This window comes from Patiria miniata, unplaced genomic scaffold (assembly GCF_015706575.1).
Source record: "Patiria miniata isolate m_02_andy unplaced genomic scaffold, ASM1570657v1 HiC_scaffold_5, whole genome shotgun sequence".
Taxonomy (NCBI): Eukaryota; Metazoa; Echinodermata; class Asteroidea; order Valvatida; family Asterinidae; genus Patiria; species Patiria miniata.
The window spans coordinates 37,860,927-37,879,766 of NW_024037072.1; the positions used below are offsets into that span (position 1 = coordinate 37,860,927).

The window sequence follows — 18,840 nt, forward strand, 5'->3', positions numbered from 1 at the left end:
GCAGTTTACACCGTAAAGATATGAAGCTCTTTAGACCCCCCAAAAAAGTCTCCGGTTTCTGGTATGCGCGCGCGTCGCCGTAGCCATGCGCGTCGGCAAAATGAAAAAGGTTTTTTTTCAATGAAAGATGATGTCTCAAAACCGCCGAACTCACTGGTTTGACTGGAATCCTGCTGCTGCACAATTTTAACGTGTTTTTAGATTGGGTTATGGTCGAGAATAAGCTTTATGTGGCCTCTCTGGACTCCCATATAATTTGCACTAAGTTTAGTCGGGCACCATTTGCAGTCATCAGCCGACATTTGAAGCAAAAAAATCAGGTAAAAAAAAAAAAAAAGCCGCGTCGCCGCACCACTTTTTGGGCAAGCTCCATACCAGAAACCGGAGACTTTTTTTTTGTGGCCTTAGACAACTTCCGGGACTCGAATGTTGGGGTTGGGTTCTTTTACTGGTACCTGTGTTTTACTTTAATGGGTTCCCATACTACCCGTAAATTCACACCACTACTCCCAAAATGCTTTCTAAAATTCTTAAAAATTCGGCAAAAATTTCACACACATCATTTTTTGGAGCAGGACACACTGGCATTAAACATTTAAAATTGGTATGCAAAAAAAATTCTAAATGCTTTAATTTTGCGTACTTATCATGATTCATGTAAATAGATGCACATAATCTACGGTATGTTGAAAGACAACACAAATCTAGATTATTATTTTCATTTTTTTTTGTACTGCATATATCTTATAGATTTATAACAATTATTAAAACTTCTCTGTATCTAAATATACATTTTTACGTTTAGGTTTTCTGTAACACTTGGTTAACCATTAAAAAAAAAAAGGACCAACAAAATCACACAAAATATTGAAAGTCTTCTTCGAAATGTAATTTTTTTTTTTACACTAGTACATAATGTGTCAATCACTCAACTCTCATTACGACGTCTGTTTTATGATACACTCTAAAGAAACCCGCTCAGATAATGGTGTAAATTGGCCAATTTCTGATGACATAAGCTTCAGAGCTGGGGTTTCCAAAGCTAAGATCTGATCTGAATTTGATTTTGTTATCATCTGCAATTAACTTGTTCACCATTTTTCCCCTTTCTTTCACCTCACCAAGACATCTCCATCCTCTTCTCCGTATATCGAGGACTGTTCTCGGAGTAGAACTGAGAGTACCAGCGGCGATGTTTTGCAATCAGGGAGTCCTCCTTGACCAGAACAGGCTTGGAGAGGTAGGTCTTGTGGTTCCACACCATCATGTCACGCTCCACCTAGGGGCAAAAAAATGAATGCACTTTGAAAAAAATGGAAAAACTAGATATATGTGGACAAACACATGGCTGTTTCGGCAATTTGTTGTTGTATTTTTATGTCATCTTATAGACTGATAGGACAGATATGTGCAGTAGAAAGTTGCAAAGTGATATGCGCCAATTGTTCGGTAGCTACATGTATAGGCTTATAATAATGCACTTTTGATATGATGTCATGGTGATGTCACTTCAATTTTCATCTATAACACATCAAAGTCTAGGTACATACAAATGTACCAACTTTCAACCCAATCAGAGCTGTTGTTCTGTACATACAAGCCTTCAAAATATGCACTTTTAATATGACGTCACATGCCACGTGAAGTACGTCATCGTGACTTCACTGCAATTTTCATCTATAACACATCCTGGTCTAGGCACGTACCAACTTACAACCCTATCGGCCTTGTAGTTCTGTAGATATAGACCTTCAAAATATGCACATTAAATGTGACCGATAGCTCATGATGACGTCAATGTTCGGCACACATCTTTAGATGCTGGTTTAAGTGTGTGCCGAGTATAAAGGCAATCGGATTGATTTTAGTGCCCAAAGTTCCTTCCACAATGAAAACACATCCTGGTCTACATGTAGACAACATACCAACTTTCATCCCAATCGGGGGGCTATTGTTCTGTAGATATAAGGCTTCAAAATAGGCCCAAAGTGCCTTCCACAATGAAAACGTGTACAAATGCTATGGCGAAACAGCCAAAACTGTCAACTGGCATATCAAACCTCACACAATGACCCCCTTAATGGTTAGAAAGAGACAGACAATTGAATGTCATTGCCGCCACGCATCAGCACCCATGTCTAGAGGCAAAAAGGTTTATGAATATTTAGATGAAATAGAATTAGTCACCCCAATTTGTTACTTTTGCTAAAACAAAGGTCATTCTTGACGGCAAAGCGCCAGTTGGCCGACGAGAACCTTGAACACAGCCCCTTAGTGTTTGCTGTTCCTGCGCACATTCCATAATTTTACTCTATTGTTTTACCTTTTTGGGAACATTACATAATTTGTAAACAAGTAAATGTGAGGCGTTCGGGCAAAATAAGACGGAACTGGGAACGGGCTGTAGTGGAGAAAAATGCTTCAACTTTTTTTTCTCAGATTTATTGATATTAGTAATCTTTGATACGTCTACTACGTTTATCTTCAAGTAAACTTGAATCCTGGATCCTGATTGGTTGATCCATGGCAACAAGCCGTGCTACATATAACCATGTAACATGGCCACGGTCCATACCGCACTCCGCGTTAATTGCGCTATTCTAAGATGTGCGCGCCATTCCGTACAACGCGCATGTGTAATAGGATAACCGCTGAAAAGTTTGTGTACAGCGTAAGTGTTCCATCTTTACTGCGCGTCAAGTTTGCTTGACGATAAATTCGTTGCCCCACTCGCTCTCGTGGAACATGGAAAATGTAGTGCATCTGCGTCTCACATACCATGAGGCCGTATGGGCACAGACGCACTACATTATTCCGTGTTCCACTCGTGCTTGCAGGATGACTAACAGTATACGTTAAAGCCAGAGTCCATCAATTGCAGCTATCTAGAAAGTAACTGCCGTAATTATTGTTGAAAAACATACTTGGTTGAAAGATAGTAAGGGGACTAAACTCCCTGTGAAATTATTCTTTCTGGCAAGCTGTCATTTTGAAGAAATCAACAAAAGAAGGCCTTTCCAACTTAAGGCACAGTAGGAAATTCAAATTAGTATTTCGTTTTGTTATTCGGCGAAGCGTGCGCAAACATTGGCACGACGCACACGCGTGCACGGTTGCTACAATTCGTTGGATCAGTGTTCAACATCGCGTAGCTGCAATCGGCTCAGTGAGAACGCGTATCGGACGCTGAATTCAGGCCCAATTCAAAACATGATTCAGCAACTTTTGATTTGAATCGAGATCCTAGAATGTTGTTTTTCTCGAAATATATAGCTAAAGCTGAGCTGAAACTTCATCAGGTTAGTTGTTCAGCACCCTTCTTTAGATCTTGAGCACTTTTGTTGCTTCGAACGAACAAAATGCACAAATTACAAATGATGGACTATATCTTTAAAGAAATAGTATAAAAATAGTGGAATATAAGTGTTTTTAAGGAAAAACTATTGGTATCTTTCATTTTCACACCTACAAAACACTAAACTTTAAAGGGCCTTGTCTCTGCCCAGTTCTGTCTCATTTTGCCAGAATGCCTCACAAACGTGACTCCCGTTAATTCAGATAACCAATAGTTTTGCATCCTCATAAGAGTGCAAAATGTATCATGGAAGGAACATAAGACAAAGGCAGAAATTTATGGCAACATCCAACCTATCTCAACTACAGTGGCACAACGCAGAGCCCGCCTAGCCGGTTACTGCTACAGAGCCAAAGAGCAAGTTGTCTCTGACCTCATCTGCTGGAGAGATTGCCTTGCCCCAACAGAGGGAGGAGACCCCTCAACTACGTCGACACTGTATGCAATGATGTGAGCCAGCACGTTGATGACATCACCACGGCCATGGCGAACGAGAGAGTCCGGAAGAGTTTGGTTTCATCCATCTTGGCTGCAGCCGCCCAATGAATGAAAATTAATGAATGAATATTTTTGCAGGGTTAGCCTGAGTGCTTCTTTAATAGGAGTCAACTGTATTTGAAGCAAGGCCTCGATTTTTTTTTTATCAATACCTGTAAGCATTCGGAGAAGAGGATGAGCTTGGCAGCAAATCGAGGGAAGCTCCTGCTCCAGCAGCAATGGGTCAGCCTCTGCTTGAGGGGTTCAATGGGGGTGATGGTGTGGACCAGAATGGCGTCCCCAAATAGCCAATGGTGGATAACGAGATGTACGAGGCCCGGACCAACCTGAGAAACAAAGACAAGAGCAGAGCATGAGAATTAGTGTCGGTATTATTCTTTCTGCTTGTCCGAAGGGCCAGCGTACTGTCCTCTGACTGAGCCACTGACTGACTGAGTGAATCACCGAGTATAACGTCCTCAACTGAGACCCCAGTGACCCCATGACGACCTTTGACCTTTGGTCAAGTAATAATAAATAATAATATCGGAGTCTCATATAGCGCACGTATCTACCAACTATTAGGTATTCAAGGTGCTGGAGATATGTCTATTATTAAAGAAAGGTAAATAAAGTTTATGAGAAATATGAGACCCATTATGTAGCAACTTATAAGGGTTTACAAGGTGCTGTGGCACATATTGCAGCCACTGCCAGAAACACTGGGGAAAAACCCCTTCTCTTAGCGATAAGTGTTACTGGGTTCTTTAACGTGCATTACACAACACACGGGACCTACGGCTTTACGTCCCATCCGAAGAACGAAGCAATAATGGTATTAGTGCCTTGCTCAAGAGCACAAGCACCATGTTCCCACGGTCAGGATTCGAACCTATGTACCACGGCACACGAGTCGAACACCGTAACCATTGGACCACAGCACCCAACAAGTGACATGTTGGGGCTGGGCTACTGATGCTTTTGACAAAGTTTGGTTGAAATCGGTCAAAATATGTAGGAGCAATAGACAATGTCAACGTTTGTTACTTGAACTAACGGACTAACGGAGAGACATGATAATTTGTTGAGCTGCTATCCCACAGCTAAAAATCATAAAGATTCCTGTTCTAAATTGTCATTTTTCTAGCAATACAAAAGTTAATCACTTTTGAATCAGCCAGCAATCGAACAAAATCGGCCCATGTTAAGTTACTACATTATTAGGCCAAAAAAAAAAATAAGTCGGTCTCTGGTCAGCGCGCGCGTCGATTTTAATCATGCGCGTCAATCTTTTTTTTCCCAAAATGTTCCGCGGTAGCTCCAACAGCGCCCTCTATTGCCGCACCTCCTCAGTTTCTTTTACCAAAGAGCACCAAGGAATGGGAAATTGCACCAAGGCAAATGATCGAGAGCACCAAAGCAAATTATGGAGGACACCAATGTACATGAGGACACCAATGTACATGAGGACACCAAAAAAGCAAAATAGTACCCCACCTTGTCTGTACAATCCAAGCTTGAAAAAAAAAAAAAGCCGCGTCCCCGCGTCAATTCCGGAACTCTGGTCTGACCAGAGACCGAATATTTATTTTTTTTGGCCTTACTTTATAATATTGTATTATTGGCTGCCAAGACAATAATTTCCACTCACGCAGGGTACGTACGCCTAATAGACTTGTGTACTGAAATACCAGTCTGGCCTATAGACCATTATCATGTTGCGGCCATCTTGATTATTTCCCATTCAAATCAACGTAACCAAAGCGAAGCAGGAAGAAAAAATAGTCTGGTTCCTTTGTGCACAAAACACATTATCATTCAGTACTGCTATTGGATACAGGGAACATGACTGAAATGGTGGCAGCATGCTAAAGGCCTATCGTTACCTGTACTGCTTCCGCCGTGATACTCATGAGAGGCAAAGGAATGCCGTAGATGGTACACTGGTGCCTCAGAGTCAGGACGCCTGTGTGTTTATTCTCCTCGTCAATGTCCCATGTGCCTTGCCATTCATGTTTAGCGAACGACCAGAATCTGAAACACAATCATCATCAGACAATCATCAAAGAATGCTTCTAAGCTCAATCAACACAAATTATGGAATTTTACAGGGCCAAATAAATTGTGATCTGGCACTAGGGCTGTCCTACATGTACCGAATACTTGAATATTCGATCAACTGAATAGCTTTTTTTTTGCTGGTTTGAATATTCAAAAACAAAAAACCCTGCGCATAACACGACTGTGATGTTATTTTATCGTAAAGCTGCGACGCTTTATTTTCAGGTGCCACTTTTTTGTCGACAGTAAATTTTTTGTCGACGGTGGTTCATTTTTCACATCCTTTTGGCACGATAAAGCCCTTTTACAGTTATGCAAAACACTCCAGCGCCCCATATCAATCGCCGCACGCAAATTTTAATTGGCACACTCTTCGTGCCACTTTTTACTGGCGCACAAAAAATAGGGTGGGGCGCATTTAATAACAAATGTTACTATTTGAAACATCACCCGGAGAATGGTGTGGTACAGTTTGTGTGCAAAACCTTCTTTAGCATTGTTATAACGTTACTTTCAGAAAAATAAATATGGGAATGCACAGTTGTAATTTTCCAACAAAGATGGCGTCCTATGAGAGAGAGATCTATAGTGCTGTCTGATAAGTGCGTCTACATGTAGTTCATGACTCCAGGAATAATGTATGATCACTCACAGGTTATAAATGACACGAAGGTCTCTACCCAGGAACATGATAGGTTTGTGTAGATGACCAAGATGTGCAATGTCGGCTCCATTCTCCGGCACTTCCTGTGATAAAAAGAATGATCAAAACAGTTTAAAAAAGTCATATGACACGAAGGTCTCTTGAGTAGTGGTGGGATAATATCCGGGCATTTCAAAATTTGGTTTGAATTCCACTATTCGGTTTTGATTTTGGATATTTGACAGCAATGAGTGAAAGTTGGAAAAATCACTCGGGTGGGACTCAAAGCAGGAGGTCGTGGGTTCGAGTCCTACCCGAGTGATTTTTCCAACTTTCACTCGGGAGGTAACACACTGAGTATACAGTGTTTAAACGTCGGTGAAGGGCAAAACCAATAATTTGATTTATATCACCCCGACGCAAAATTCCATCTTATAATAGTTTATGCGGTACCCGCTGCTATGTACATCAGATTCGAACCAGCCAACCGATCCCGTTAGCTCGGTGGTCGAGTGGTAAGACATCTGCACTAGAAAGCAGGAGGTCGTGGGTTCGAGTTCCACCTGAGTGATTTTTGCAACTTTCACTCGGGAGGTAACACACTGAGTATACAGTGTTTAAACATCAGTGAAGGGCAAAACCTAATTTGATTTATATCACCCCGACGCAAAATTCCATCTTATAACAGAATAATATTGGTCGCGTGCAATTTGCGCCATACGCACACAATCCATTATGCGCCCCTACTGGGGTTCTTGACAGTGTTCTGAAAGTGTCATCTTTTACTCTAGCATGGAGCCCATACACAAGGCCATTAATTCTATGCTCAAAGAGTTATAGGCTTTCAGCTCCGGTCCAAAAGTTGGGCCACCGGTATCAAATGATTGAAAGGAGCAACGCTCATAGTGATTTTTTGGCAAGGAATGCACATCTAGAGTTGGAAAATGTGTGACAGCTTTGCAGTGTCAGCGGTGACAGTTTTTTGGGTGTTATCACTTTTAATTTTTTTTTTCAAAATGGCCGCCAATATGCTTGTTACCGGATTAATTATATGTGCTAACAAGGATGTTTTGGCCGCCATTTTTTTTTTTAAAGTGATAGCACCCAAAAAGCTGCCACCGCTGCAATTCTATCACATATTTTCCAACTACGGGGGTGCATACCTGGCCAAAAATCACAATGAGCATTATTCCCCTGATTTGATACCGACCAAACCCCAGGCTGATGGCCTATTAAGTAAAATATATGAATGGTCTCAGAATGAAAGCAAAATAGTGTTACCTCCACATGGGCATTGATAACGTGCTCGGTGATTCCGTGGTATCTCATCTTGCCGCTGGTAATCTCTTCCACCTCCGGGGGTGTCCAGCTTGGCTCCGCCCCCTCAGCATGGTGCCAGACAAAGATCTCACCGTTCCTCTCCAGGCACGGCCAGGATCGGATCTTGGCAAAGTCAGGAACTGAAAAAAAAAACAAGTTCCAAATTTGCGTAAGAAAATGTATCAAAAAATTTAAGTAGTGAATAAAAATTGATTAACATTCTAAGAGTGTCCTCTACACGGCGGAAAATTTTGTAAATGTTTGTCGAAAAGTTCCAGCGTAACAGTCAAATCGTCAAATTGTGACTTTCCCTTTGTGACGTCCACAGCTACCAGCCATTACTGGGGAGGTATTTTTTCGCTTCACCACACATTCTTAAACTTGAGATGCCCATGTACTTTGGAAACCCGTTTAATTGGTTGCAGGAACAATGATTGTGCAAGTGTAAAGGACAGTTCATACTGAAAGCGAACGCAAATTTGTGTGACGTCAGCCTGAGGGCAATTTATCACATTGCGAAATGGCAGAAGTTGAACACATTTCAACTCCGGAGAATTTCGCAGCGAATGCTACGTGCCTGAACCCAGAGACGGAGACCAAGCCCGGTTTTGGAATTTTTTTATAATAATTACAATAATTTGAGAGGCTAATCATCCTTACTGGCAGCTGAGAAGCTGAATTGCGAAGGACGCGGCTACAACGTGGTTGAGCTGCTGGCATGTAAAGGCGCCTTAGGCAGCCAGCAACGTCACCCATGTCTGACCACGGAGCACAGCCTGAGATCAAAAGGGTTTGATTATTCCGGAGGGAGGAAAACGGGAGGGCCCGGAGAAAAACCCTTGTGGCACAGGAGAGAACCAACGCACAACTCTACTCACATGTGATCCGCTGCCAGGCCAGGATCCACGACCAGGATTCGAACCGTGGTCACCTTGGTGAGAGGCGAGCGCTTTACGCACAAGCCACCCATGCCACCCAGTAATGCTTACTTTTGGTCAGTCACATGTTTTAAGATCTGGATCAGGTGCACTTTTGTTTGTTAAGGCACGGAACAGCATGGTGGGGAAGTGTGGCCTAGTGGTTAGGGTTTGTGGCTCTTGATCAGAGGGTCAGGGGTTCGAATCCAGCTGCTGGCCATATAGTGTGTCCTTGGGCAAGCTACTTCACTCCCACTTGCCTCTCTCCACCCAGGAGTGTAAATGGGCACCAGCATTAGCTGGGGAGTAACCTGCGATGGGCTAGCATCCCATCCAGGGGGATAGAAAATATTCTCAGTTGTTTCATGCTTCTGAAACCAGAGATAAACGCTCGCCTGATGGACCACATTGGCTTGCGACAGATGTTACTTACTTTTACAAGGCACGGTACTGGTCCAAGGATACGAATTTGGATCCCTACCGAAACGAATGTGCCCTATGTGTGTCTGTAAGAACTTTAAAATTAATTTGACCCCTACATCATTTGTCATTAATTAAGTCAATGACATGCTTGCCATGCTCAAACTCAATCCACCCTGAGAGCTTTTGAGGCCGTGTTCAGACCATGGCTCTCATCGGTAGGTCACAAGGTGCCATGAGGTCCACAAGGCCAGGCCATGCGACCTACCCCTCAGGTTTCTCTCACCTTTCTCAGCGTACGGGATCTTGACACACTTGCCGTCGTCGCCTCGGAACGTCCAGCCGTGGAATGGACACTCGATGCAGTCCCCCCTGACTTGACCTCCGACCCCCAGGTTGGCCCCCAGATGAGGGCAGTATGCATCCACGATGAAGGCTTGGCCAGTCTCGCCGCGGTACACTACCAACTCATGGCCTGTAATATGACAGGAATGAATTTAAGCAGATTTTATGAAAGTTTATCACTGACAACAATCTATCATACAAGGAGCAAAGCGACAAATAGGGGGGCCTATACAGTGGCGAGCAAGGTACATGTTCATGATGTACGTGTTCATGTTCCCTCTGCTGTACCCACTGCACTATCTGAGGAAGCTAGTTAACCCTCCAGCGCAGAATCTAGCCATTTTGGAGACCCAATTTGGTTAATTACCTTAATTAAAAAAGAAATTTCAAACCAATTCTGGTGATCTTCCATCTAATCCTAGCAAGAGACACCCTCTACGGATATATGCAGTCACCTTTAGTGTGTGACCCCGGGTCAGGCATATCTGAGCATGACAACCTGGGCTAAGGACCGACGCAATTTATGCCCACCCGGGGACCCACCATATACACGTGCACAAACAAGGTCACTTGCGAGTAGACAGTGCAACGGCTTGACCACAGACTATGTATACAAATACACCTCCTTAGTCTACAGACATGGCAAGATTGTGTTCATGTGGATACAGTGTTGTGTAGCCTCAAACCGTGGCGCTAAATATTTGGGTCCCCGGGGGACCCCTTACTGTAAGTGTGTTACTAAATGGGCTTTCTGCGTCGGAGGGTTAATAAATCCAAGACTCAGGGAAAGCCTGATGATTTAACCCGTCACCCGCCCCTGCCAATGTACATTGCCAGATTTTATGTTTACATGTCCTCCGATTAACTGGTTAAAGTTCAGAGCTAAAATGCAGTTAATTCATTCGTAACTTTTACTTCCTTGTGAACCCTTCCCTCAAAACTCAAACAGAAATACGAAACCACATAAATAAAACAACAGTAGGACGAGCAGCAAGAGTCTAGATAACAATTACAGCTGTACATAACTGTAGCATAGTAACAGCACACCAGAATTGTATTGACAATAAAATGGAACATGTCATGCACATGATGTTAAAGGGAATACAACATTTGCAAATATCGAAAAATAAAACTACCAAGTTTTTACGAAATACCTTACTAGGATGTTGGTAAATGACAGTCTAAAGCATCCTGTAAAATTATGGCACCTGGTGTCAAGTCATTTTCAAGAAAATGGTATTTTTGTATACATTTCCAACGGTGGTCGGCCGACCACCGTTGGAAAAACCTAACTATTTTTCAACTACTGCTCCAAATTTGCAATTTTTTGTCAGTCCAAATTTTGTTTCTATTGGTTACATGTTCATGAACGGGTGCAGGCCAGCTAGACTGGTTCTATTACCTTACAATTTTCCGGCATCTATAAATTGATCCATTTTATCTTTAGTGGAGTTAGGAAACCAGACTACTTAAATAATTTTGTTTTTCTTGGTTTTTCAAGCATTTTCGAACACAAAACTTCAAACATGTCAGTTAAACAATATTTGATCTATTATACTAACCCCTCAAATAGTTCATTTCTGAAAATTACAGCAAAAGCCGATGATGTACATTCCCTTTAATTGTTTGCAAAGCTTAAAGCGAATCCAGTTTTTCTAAACTTCATAGGCATTTCCTTTTCCTGACTTCCAACTGTTCTAATGTACACAAATATGTGTACACTGATTGTACTCCTGAGATCAGTGCGCCATTATCTGGGTCTCTATTATTACAAGCCTTGAAATTTAACCAAATCGAAAATAGGGCCATGCTGAATACAACAAAAATCCAACTAATTGAAGAGTAAATTATACGAAAAATTCACTACTTCAAAAAGCTCATGTTCAATTTATTTTCAGTGTTTCAGTGTGAGGGATTATTTGTGTGGCATTATTATATTACATGACATTATGAAACCCACCATCTAATCTGTTAAATAATGAAAAAATACAAACCATGCATGTTTGTCTTTTGATAAGAGACCTGATAGATTTAGGGTTACAGAAACTATATAGTGGTGTACATGTACATGTAGGTAAGGGGCCTGCATAATATAATGATGACATCGTGTCCTACCGAATTAATAATTCTTTGCAAGAGTGTAATTTTGTAATGTAAAAAAAACACGAACAATTCTATCAAGAATTATCTAACTAGATTGCAGAGTTGCTGACTCGAGTCATGTGACTTGGACTCGAGTCAGACTCGAGTCGCTATTTTTGTGACTTGTGACTTGACTTGTAAATACCAGCTTTGACTTGTGACTTGACTTGGACTTGCAAACAATGACTTGTGACTTGACTTGGGATTGCAAAAAAAGACTTGTTACCAACCCAAGTCAGACGCTAAATCCAGTAAAATGAATAGTTCCCACTAGTTTCAAAAGTTTTCAATAAGACTGTCACAACAAACTACACAGTTTTCAATGACCAAGTCTCTTGCTTAATGTAATGTTGAACAAACTTTGAAAGGAACCTTTCATGAAAAGAAAGCAGGCCTTTGTCAATTGCATGTAAAATACCGGATAGCCTAACCCATTGGTAGGCGTTTAGTATACATGAAAATTGAACAATAAAGTGTTAGTATACTACATGTAATCGAGTGAGTGAAGTCTTTTTTTCATGTCATCTCAAAATTTATTTCTACAATGTAAAGTAAATTTATTAAAGTATACAAAGGGCTAATATCCGACAGATATGTGATAAACTACAAGAATAGTAATAGCAACACATTGAAAAAGGGGAATTAAGGAGGCATGTTCAATATAACTCGTAATTTGACGCCAGGTTCTTTTAGCTTATTACAGCTAGACAAAACAATGTGCAACTTGACGTGTTCTTGGACAAAGATACTTGTGACTTGACTTGTGTTTAGACCAAATGACTTGTGACTTGACTTGTGACTGGACCTAATGACTTGTGACTTGACTTGTGACTGGACCTAATGACTTGTGACTTGACTTGGACTTGCAAACAATGACTTGTGACTTGACTTGGACTTGCAAAAAATGACTTGCTGCCACCTCTGCTAGATTGCTAGAGCTGCTTCACTGGCCATTGGAGTCTGGTCACAAGTCTTACAGGTACATGTACATTGTACATAGCTGATATATAGGCCTACCTGCACATTTGATTACTATTGGATAATAAAGCCAATCTCAACGTTGCTTTTCTAAATATGAATATAAATTCTGTATTACCCATAAAACAAAACCGATGTAAGGGCCGATGTGAAGGCCATGGGTTACAAATGTATTGGCTTTGGGGTTTTTTGTAATTGGTTTTATTATTTCTTTTACATGGTTTTCATGAGTGGGAGAAGAAATTGCTTTTTCCCTGATATCACACAACACACTGGTGTGCTGAGACTTTTTTGGTTGATTTCTTCCACAACCTTCGACACCACTCATTTTTTATAAAATTTAGATGTACCATGCACCACTGCTAGATATTATGGGCGGGCCTTCATGGCATTAGGCCAAAAAAAAAAGTCTCAGATTTCTGGTATGCGCGCACGTCGCCGTAGCCATGCGCTTCAGCAAAATGAAAAAGGTTTTTTTCAATGAAATATGATGTCTAAAAACCGCCAAATTCACTGGTTTGACTGGAATCCTGCTGCTGCACAATTTTAACGTGTTTTTAGATGGGGTTATGATCGAGAATAAGCTTTATGTGGCTTCTCTGGACTCCCATGTATTTGCACTAAGTCTAGTCGGGCACCATTTGCAGTCATCAGCCGACATTTGAGGCAAAAAAATCAGGTAAAAAAAAAAAAAAGCCGCGTCGCCGCACCACTTTTTGGGCAAGCTCCATACCAGAAGCCGGAGACTTATTTTTTTTGGCCTTATGGGGAAGTTTTTTATTGTTAGGCAAATAAGGACCGAGTTATGGGACTTTCTGCTGTCCCGGCACAGCGTCTTCCGTGTATACTTCCCCGTTAAAAAGTAGACCTATATACCACAAGAAAGACAATTCTTATCTGAAATATTGCACAACGTGTACAGTACGCGTATGCTATGCACTTGATAAGTCTGAAGACCTTGCATGACCAGTATTTATTTAGCAAATGACCTTTGCCCTTTATTGTTGGAAAAATTAAATGAAAATGCACGTACACATCTTTGCCACAGGAAATCTTTAAATAGACAATTTTCTATTTTTATAACTTCAGAATTTTACCAGTGTTGAAATTAGCGTCGATCTTCAAAGGTAGATTACATGTAATATGTTAAAAGTTCATAATCATAGTTGCATGTGGGTGAGATATTTGGAGGAAAATGGGTTTTAAAGGGAATGTACATCATTGGCTTTTGCTGTAATTTTCAGAAATGAACTATTTTGAGGGGTTAGTATAACAGATCAAATATTGTTACACTGACATGTTTGAAGTTTTGTGTTCAAAAAAACTGGAAAAACCAAGAAAAACAAAAATGTTCAAGTAGTCTGGCTCCCTGACCTCACTAAAGATGAAATGGACCAATTTATACATGTAGATGCCAGAAAATTGTAAGGTAATGGAACCAGTCTAACTGGCCTGCACCCGTTCATGAACATGTAACCAATAGCAAACAAAATTTGGACTGAAAAAAAAATGGTAAATTTGGAGCAGTAGCTTAAAAATAGGTAGGTTTCTCCAACGGTGGTCGGCCGACCACCATTGGAAATTTATACAAAATACCACTTTTCTTGAAAATGACTTCACACATGGTGCCATAATTTTACAGGATGATTTAGACTGTAATTTACCAACATCCTAGTAAGGTATTTCGTAAAAAATTGGTAGGTTTGTTTTTCGATGTTTGCAAATTATGTAAATCCCTTTTGAACGTTACATACAGGTACACATATCACACAGGTCAGAAGGTGAAATGACGGTCAAGGAATACGTGTACATTTCACAATTTCCTGACCATTTACCTCGTATCTGTGATACGACAATGGATGTGCTCAGTTGAAGTTTGTGCTTTTCACTGCAGCGTGCACGCATTCAGATTATCCGAAAGAACTTGAAACTCTGCTCAAACTTGGTCTTGATACCGGTAGTTTGAATAACTTTTTTTTCTGTCTAATTTCAGCAAATTTAAACAAAACATTAACCAACATTTTGTTTATGTACGGAAAACTTTACACGTAACCATTCTGCTGCACAGTACAGCCTGTCTCAAAAAAAATGGTACAATCAGAAAAAAATTGGTTAAATATGAAATTTCAAAATAAGTCATTCTTACTTGGCAGTTGGCCTAATATTAAAGAACAATGACTGGGCTTTCCAATAGTGTTTGTTTGATCTTATTTGCTTTTGTCAATTCAGAGATATAATAAATTTAGTGAGAGACACCAAAATCGATTTTGTGCCACTTTTATGCATGGGCAGAGTAGTTTCGAGTACTGTGCCATGCTGTCTTGAAGCTCACAAAAGATTGCAACTTGGCAAAAGAAACAAACTCGATTTTTGTGTTCCGCAGTAAACTGGAGTTATCTCTGGATTGACAAAAGCAAATGAGATGAAACAAAAAGTATTGGAAAGCCTGGTCTTTTTTCTTTAATGTGATGCTCAAAACGACTTACTTATGTTGAGATTTAATATTGAAAAAAAAAAATTCGTTTTTGATTGTACCATTTTTTTTTAGACAGGCTGTAGATAGGAATACACAGACCCAGGAATACACAGACCCAGCGACTGCAAAAATTCTAAACAAAAGCATCACGCTGTCAAATGTACAGATAGAACATGAATTTCCTTCAGACAAAGCATGTAGTTGGACACTATGTCACCAATGCATAGACCGCAGAGCTGATTTCATATTACACGTGTACAGGAGGACAGGCAACAGCCTCATGGGACATGCTTCCGATATTTGATTAGTTGCCATGCCTCTTGGCTGTGACGCCCCCAGTCCCCACCTGCAAACTCATCGCGCATCACGCGACAATGCAGCACCTGATTGGTACACGTTTAGATATTTAAATTATAGGTTGACCCCTATGTCACAGGTTGATCTGACAATTGCCAGTTTGCCACACTGGCCACTATCAGACTTTAAGGTTGCAGACCAGTAAATCGGTCCGAAATTGCCTACGCCGGCCAAATCACGATTTGCATGCCCTCAAAATCTTCAGTATTTGAGCATGCTGTGGGCCATGAACTTGAGGGTTTGTAAAAAATATGGGTGGAAGCCGTGCACAGGACTGTGAGCTTGTAGTTCCGTTCAATTTGGATGAAATTGGGGCCCTTAAAGCGCTCTATTTTGCAATGGAGTGTAGGCATCGTTTTTCAAAATGGCAATGGGCTTCAGGACTATTTTCAGGGGTGATCATCTTCGGATGGAAATTTCTCCTAAAAGTCATCAGTTGACCCCCCAAAAATTGAACAGAAAATGAAAGATGATGAAATAAGCTTTAATTTGATGTGTGTCTCGAACTCCTTGGAGAGTTGTGAGTATTTTTCCCGAATTTCTGAAGTGGGAGCATTTACCATTGGGGTCTATGGAAGTTTATTTACTGGTCTGCAACCTTAAATGGCCTGCCATGGTCCACCATTTTTTAGTCTGCCTTCAGACTATCCAATGCATGGCTTCCAGTGTTACTAAAGAATGAAGAGTCCACAGGAATACTCATTGCGAATTGGCAATATGCATATTGTATGGTTTTGTGTGTACGTGATCAAAGTCTCATCCCTTCCGCTGTTCAAAATAATGAGTGACCAATAAATATCCATGCAAATGAACCTGGACAAAGGGAGAAAGGCAACATACATGTTATGTGCATGTATTGAGCAAATCATGTACATGTACTCAGATTTTTTAATACATTTAACTTTTTGGTTAGTCCGACACAAAGTGTACCTTTTTGGTACACTTTTGTGTAGAGATGAAAAGAATAGCTCCTTTTCTATGTTATAATAAATCCTTCGACAATTGCAATGTATTAATTTAATATGTATGTATGTATTTTGTTTTCAATAAAAATAAGCTCTGAATTCAGCTATTCATACACAAAGTTGTACATTGTGCAACGGACAATTCCACGGATTTGCTAACAAGTTGCAGATTTGCCGTCAACCATGTCAACACACTTTAAAACTACACCCATTTATAAAAAGAGTGACACCCACGAGATTGTTATCATGCAAACCTTTATGCCATGACCCATCCGTTTTTGACGTTGTGAACTTTGGGTGAAAGTTTGATAGGTAAAGTTGATTCCCCTCAACACAAAAGTCTATTTAGTTTCTGTGTTTTCTGTCAGGCTAGGAATAGTCTCTTAACAAATTTGCACACAGTCATTCTCTCTTGCACACGTGAACAAAGTTTACTGTGACCTGTTTAAATTACAAAATGAGGGTGAAGCCATGAGGTAGACCACTGAAAGACATAGTTCTCTAAATTATCATTTTTATGCTGGAGTGCTCTAAAACTTCAAAAATACCATAAAATAAAAGGTCTAATTTTTCAAATTTATGTTGTTAACGCATGACATCAAATGGGTTGCACAAAGTCTTCTTGTGATACATGGCAAACAAAATGATTTGGGTATCTACATGTAGCTCGCTGATGAGTCTCATCTCTTCAAGTCTCACTGTTGGAAATTGGTCTAAATGTAGTTGTACAACCTGTTGGAGGTATGTCATCTTCATGGTTGGAAGCATTTGCTTAGCAACGAGGCACTAGCTACGCCATTATTAGTGTTAAATTGATAGGTTGCGAATCATTAAAATGTTCATGCTAAGAACGAAGGCCTGATATTATTCATCTCAAAATTTGTCTAATTATAGACCGAAAATGCCATTGAATCACATCTTGTATTGTATTACGTATAACATCATCTTTTAAGATGAAAAGAAGCAAGGAAGGTCAACTTCTGGTCAAGATCCTCTTTCTGTTGCCAAACTGATGACACTGACGATAATTCGTTGTGATATAAGTAGACCCAGTAACTTGGGAGGTAGAACTTCTTTTTTTACTTCTTCAAATTTTGTTTTTGGTCGGTCAGTCGTACTACACTGACAAAAGACAACATTCGAAAAAAAAAGGAGTTCTAGTGCCCCAGTTTGAGTCTATTATAAACTAAATGTTCCTCCCATCTAATGTTGACCTCAAGTCTGCAAAGTCAAAACTAAATGTTGTTCAAGTCAGGAGCAATTTCAAGATTAAATTAAAATATTCCCTCGGACTAGTAGGAATTGCTCTGAAGTCTCACGATAGATCAACCTCCAAAATCAAGAATGCGGTGGTGAAAACTAAATTCAACCTTGCATGCAATCAAGACATCTTTCCACTTACCCAGCGCACTGATGTAACGAGGTTCTTTCTGCACCTGAAATGACCGGAACAGTGCAAACCAGCCATTGGGGAAGACCGGCGGAATGTCCCCCATCCGTCGACGACGCCGCATCTCATTTGCGACGTCCATCTTGCTCATCCCTCCGCGATCGTCCAAAATATAACCCACATCCCCCTCATCCCGAGACCAGTTGAGCGGCACGAAGAAGACCTGGTAAAGGTACACCACAACGTACACCGAGACCGCACTCAGCACCAGGGAGAGCAGGAAGTTTGGGCTGAGGAAAGCGTCGATTGCCTGGGCTACTTGACCGGCGGTGCCCGCTGCTACCGTGTCGTTGGACTCCAGTCGGTTGTGAATGAACAGGGGCTTCACGCCATCCCTGAGGGTTGTCAACGCCGAGGATCGAAAGAAAATGACGGCCAAGATGACAGGCAGTAGAAGATTCAAGAAGATAGTGTTTAAGCTCGGCATTGTGTCGTTGGAAATGGAAGATTTGGGAAAAGAAAGGGTGAAGTTGACTTCACTCCACAGCACAGGTGAGGCGCGGTGTCTCGTATTGTACCACTGTCCACGCGTTACGAATCTAGCCGGTCTCCGTCGCGGCCCATTTGATGTGTGGTCAAGGTACGTGTCACGTGACTAAATTGGTTATTTCTACCGGGACTATAATCCACCTGTTCCAAGGAGATAATTGGATACATTCATGCGGCGTTGGTATCCAGGGGGTACGGTGCCCATCTCCACACACAGTACACCACGGACCTCTGTGCATTTGACATACTGCCCTCATCGACAGATATTTGCCATTTTGCACGCACCGTTAACTAGACATACTGCCCTCATCGGTAGGAAGTGGTCGGTCAAGCACAATCTGGGCGCAAGTGGCGGTTGGTTCATGAACAGCGTACGTAACATCCCGGGGAAGAGAGGGGGGGGGGCAATTTAAGATTTTACTGTAACGACGTCTGAACCGTTTTA

General features: G+C 41.1%; 1 protein-coding gene across 1 annotated transcript; it reads right to left on the reverse strand.

Annotated features, from left to right (window-relative positions):
* Positions 1-721: 721 nt before the first annotated feature.
* Positions 722-18,581, reverse strand: LOC119741497 (cholesterol 7-desaturase-like). Its single transcript, XM_038217271.1, has 7 exons — positions 17,859-18,581; positions 9,480-9,668; positions 7,818-7,996; positions 6,546-6,640; positions 5,719-5,866; positions 4,006-4,179; positions 722-1,279 (listed from the first exon to the last, which is right to left on the reverse strand). The coding sequence occupies exons 1-7, from the start codon at positions 18,331-18,333 to the stop codon at positions 1,118-1,120; spliced, it is 1,422 nt and encodes a 473-aa protein (XP_038073199.1). The 5' UTR covers positions 18,334-18,581; the 3' UTR covers positions 722-1,117.
* Positions 18,582-18,840: the final 259 nt, after the last annotated feature.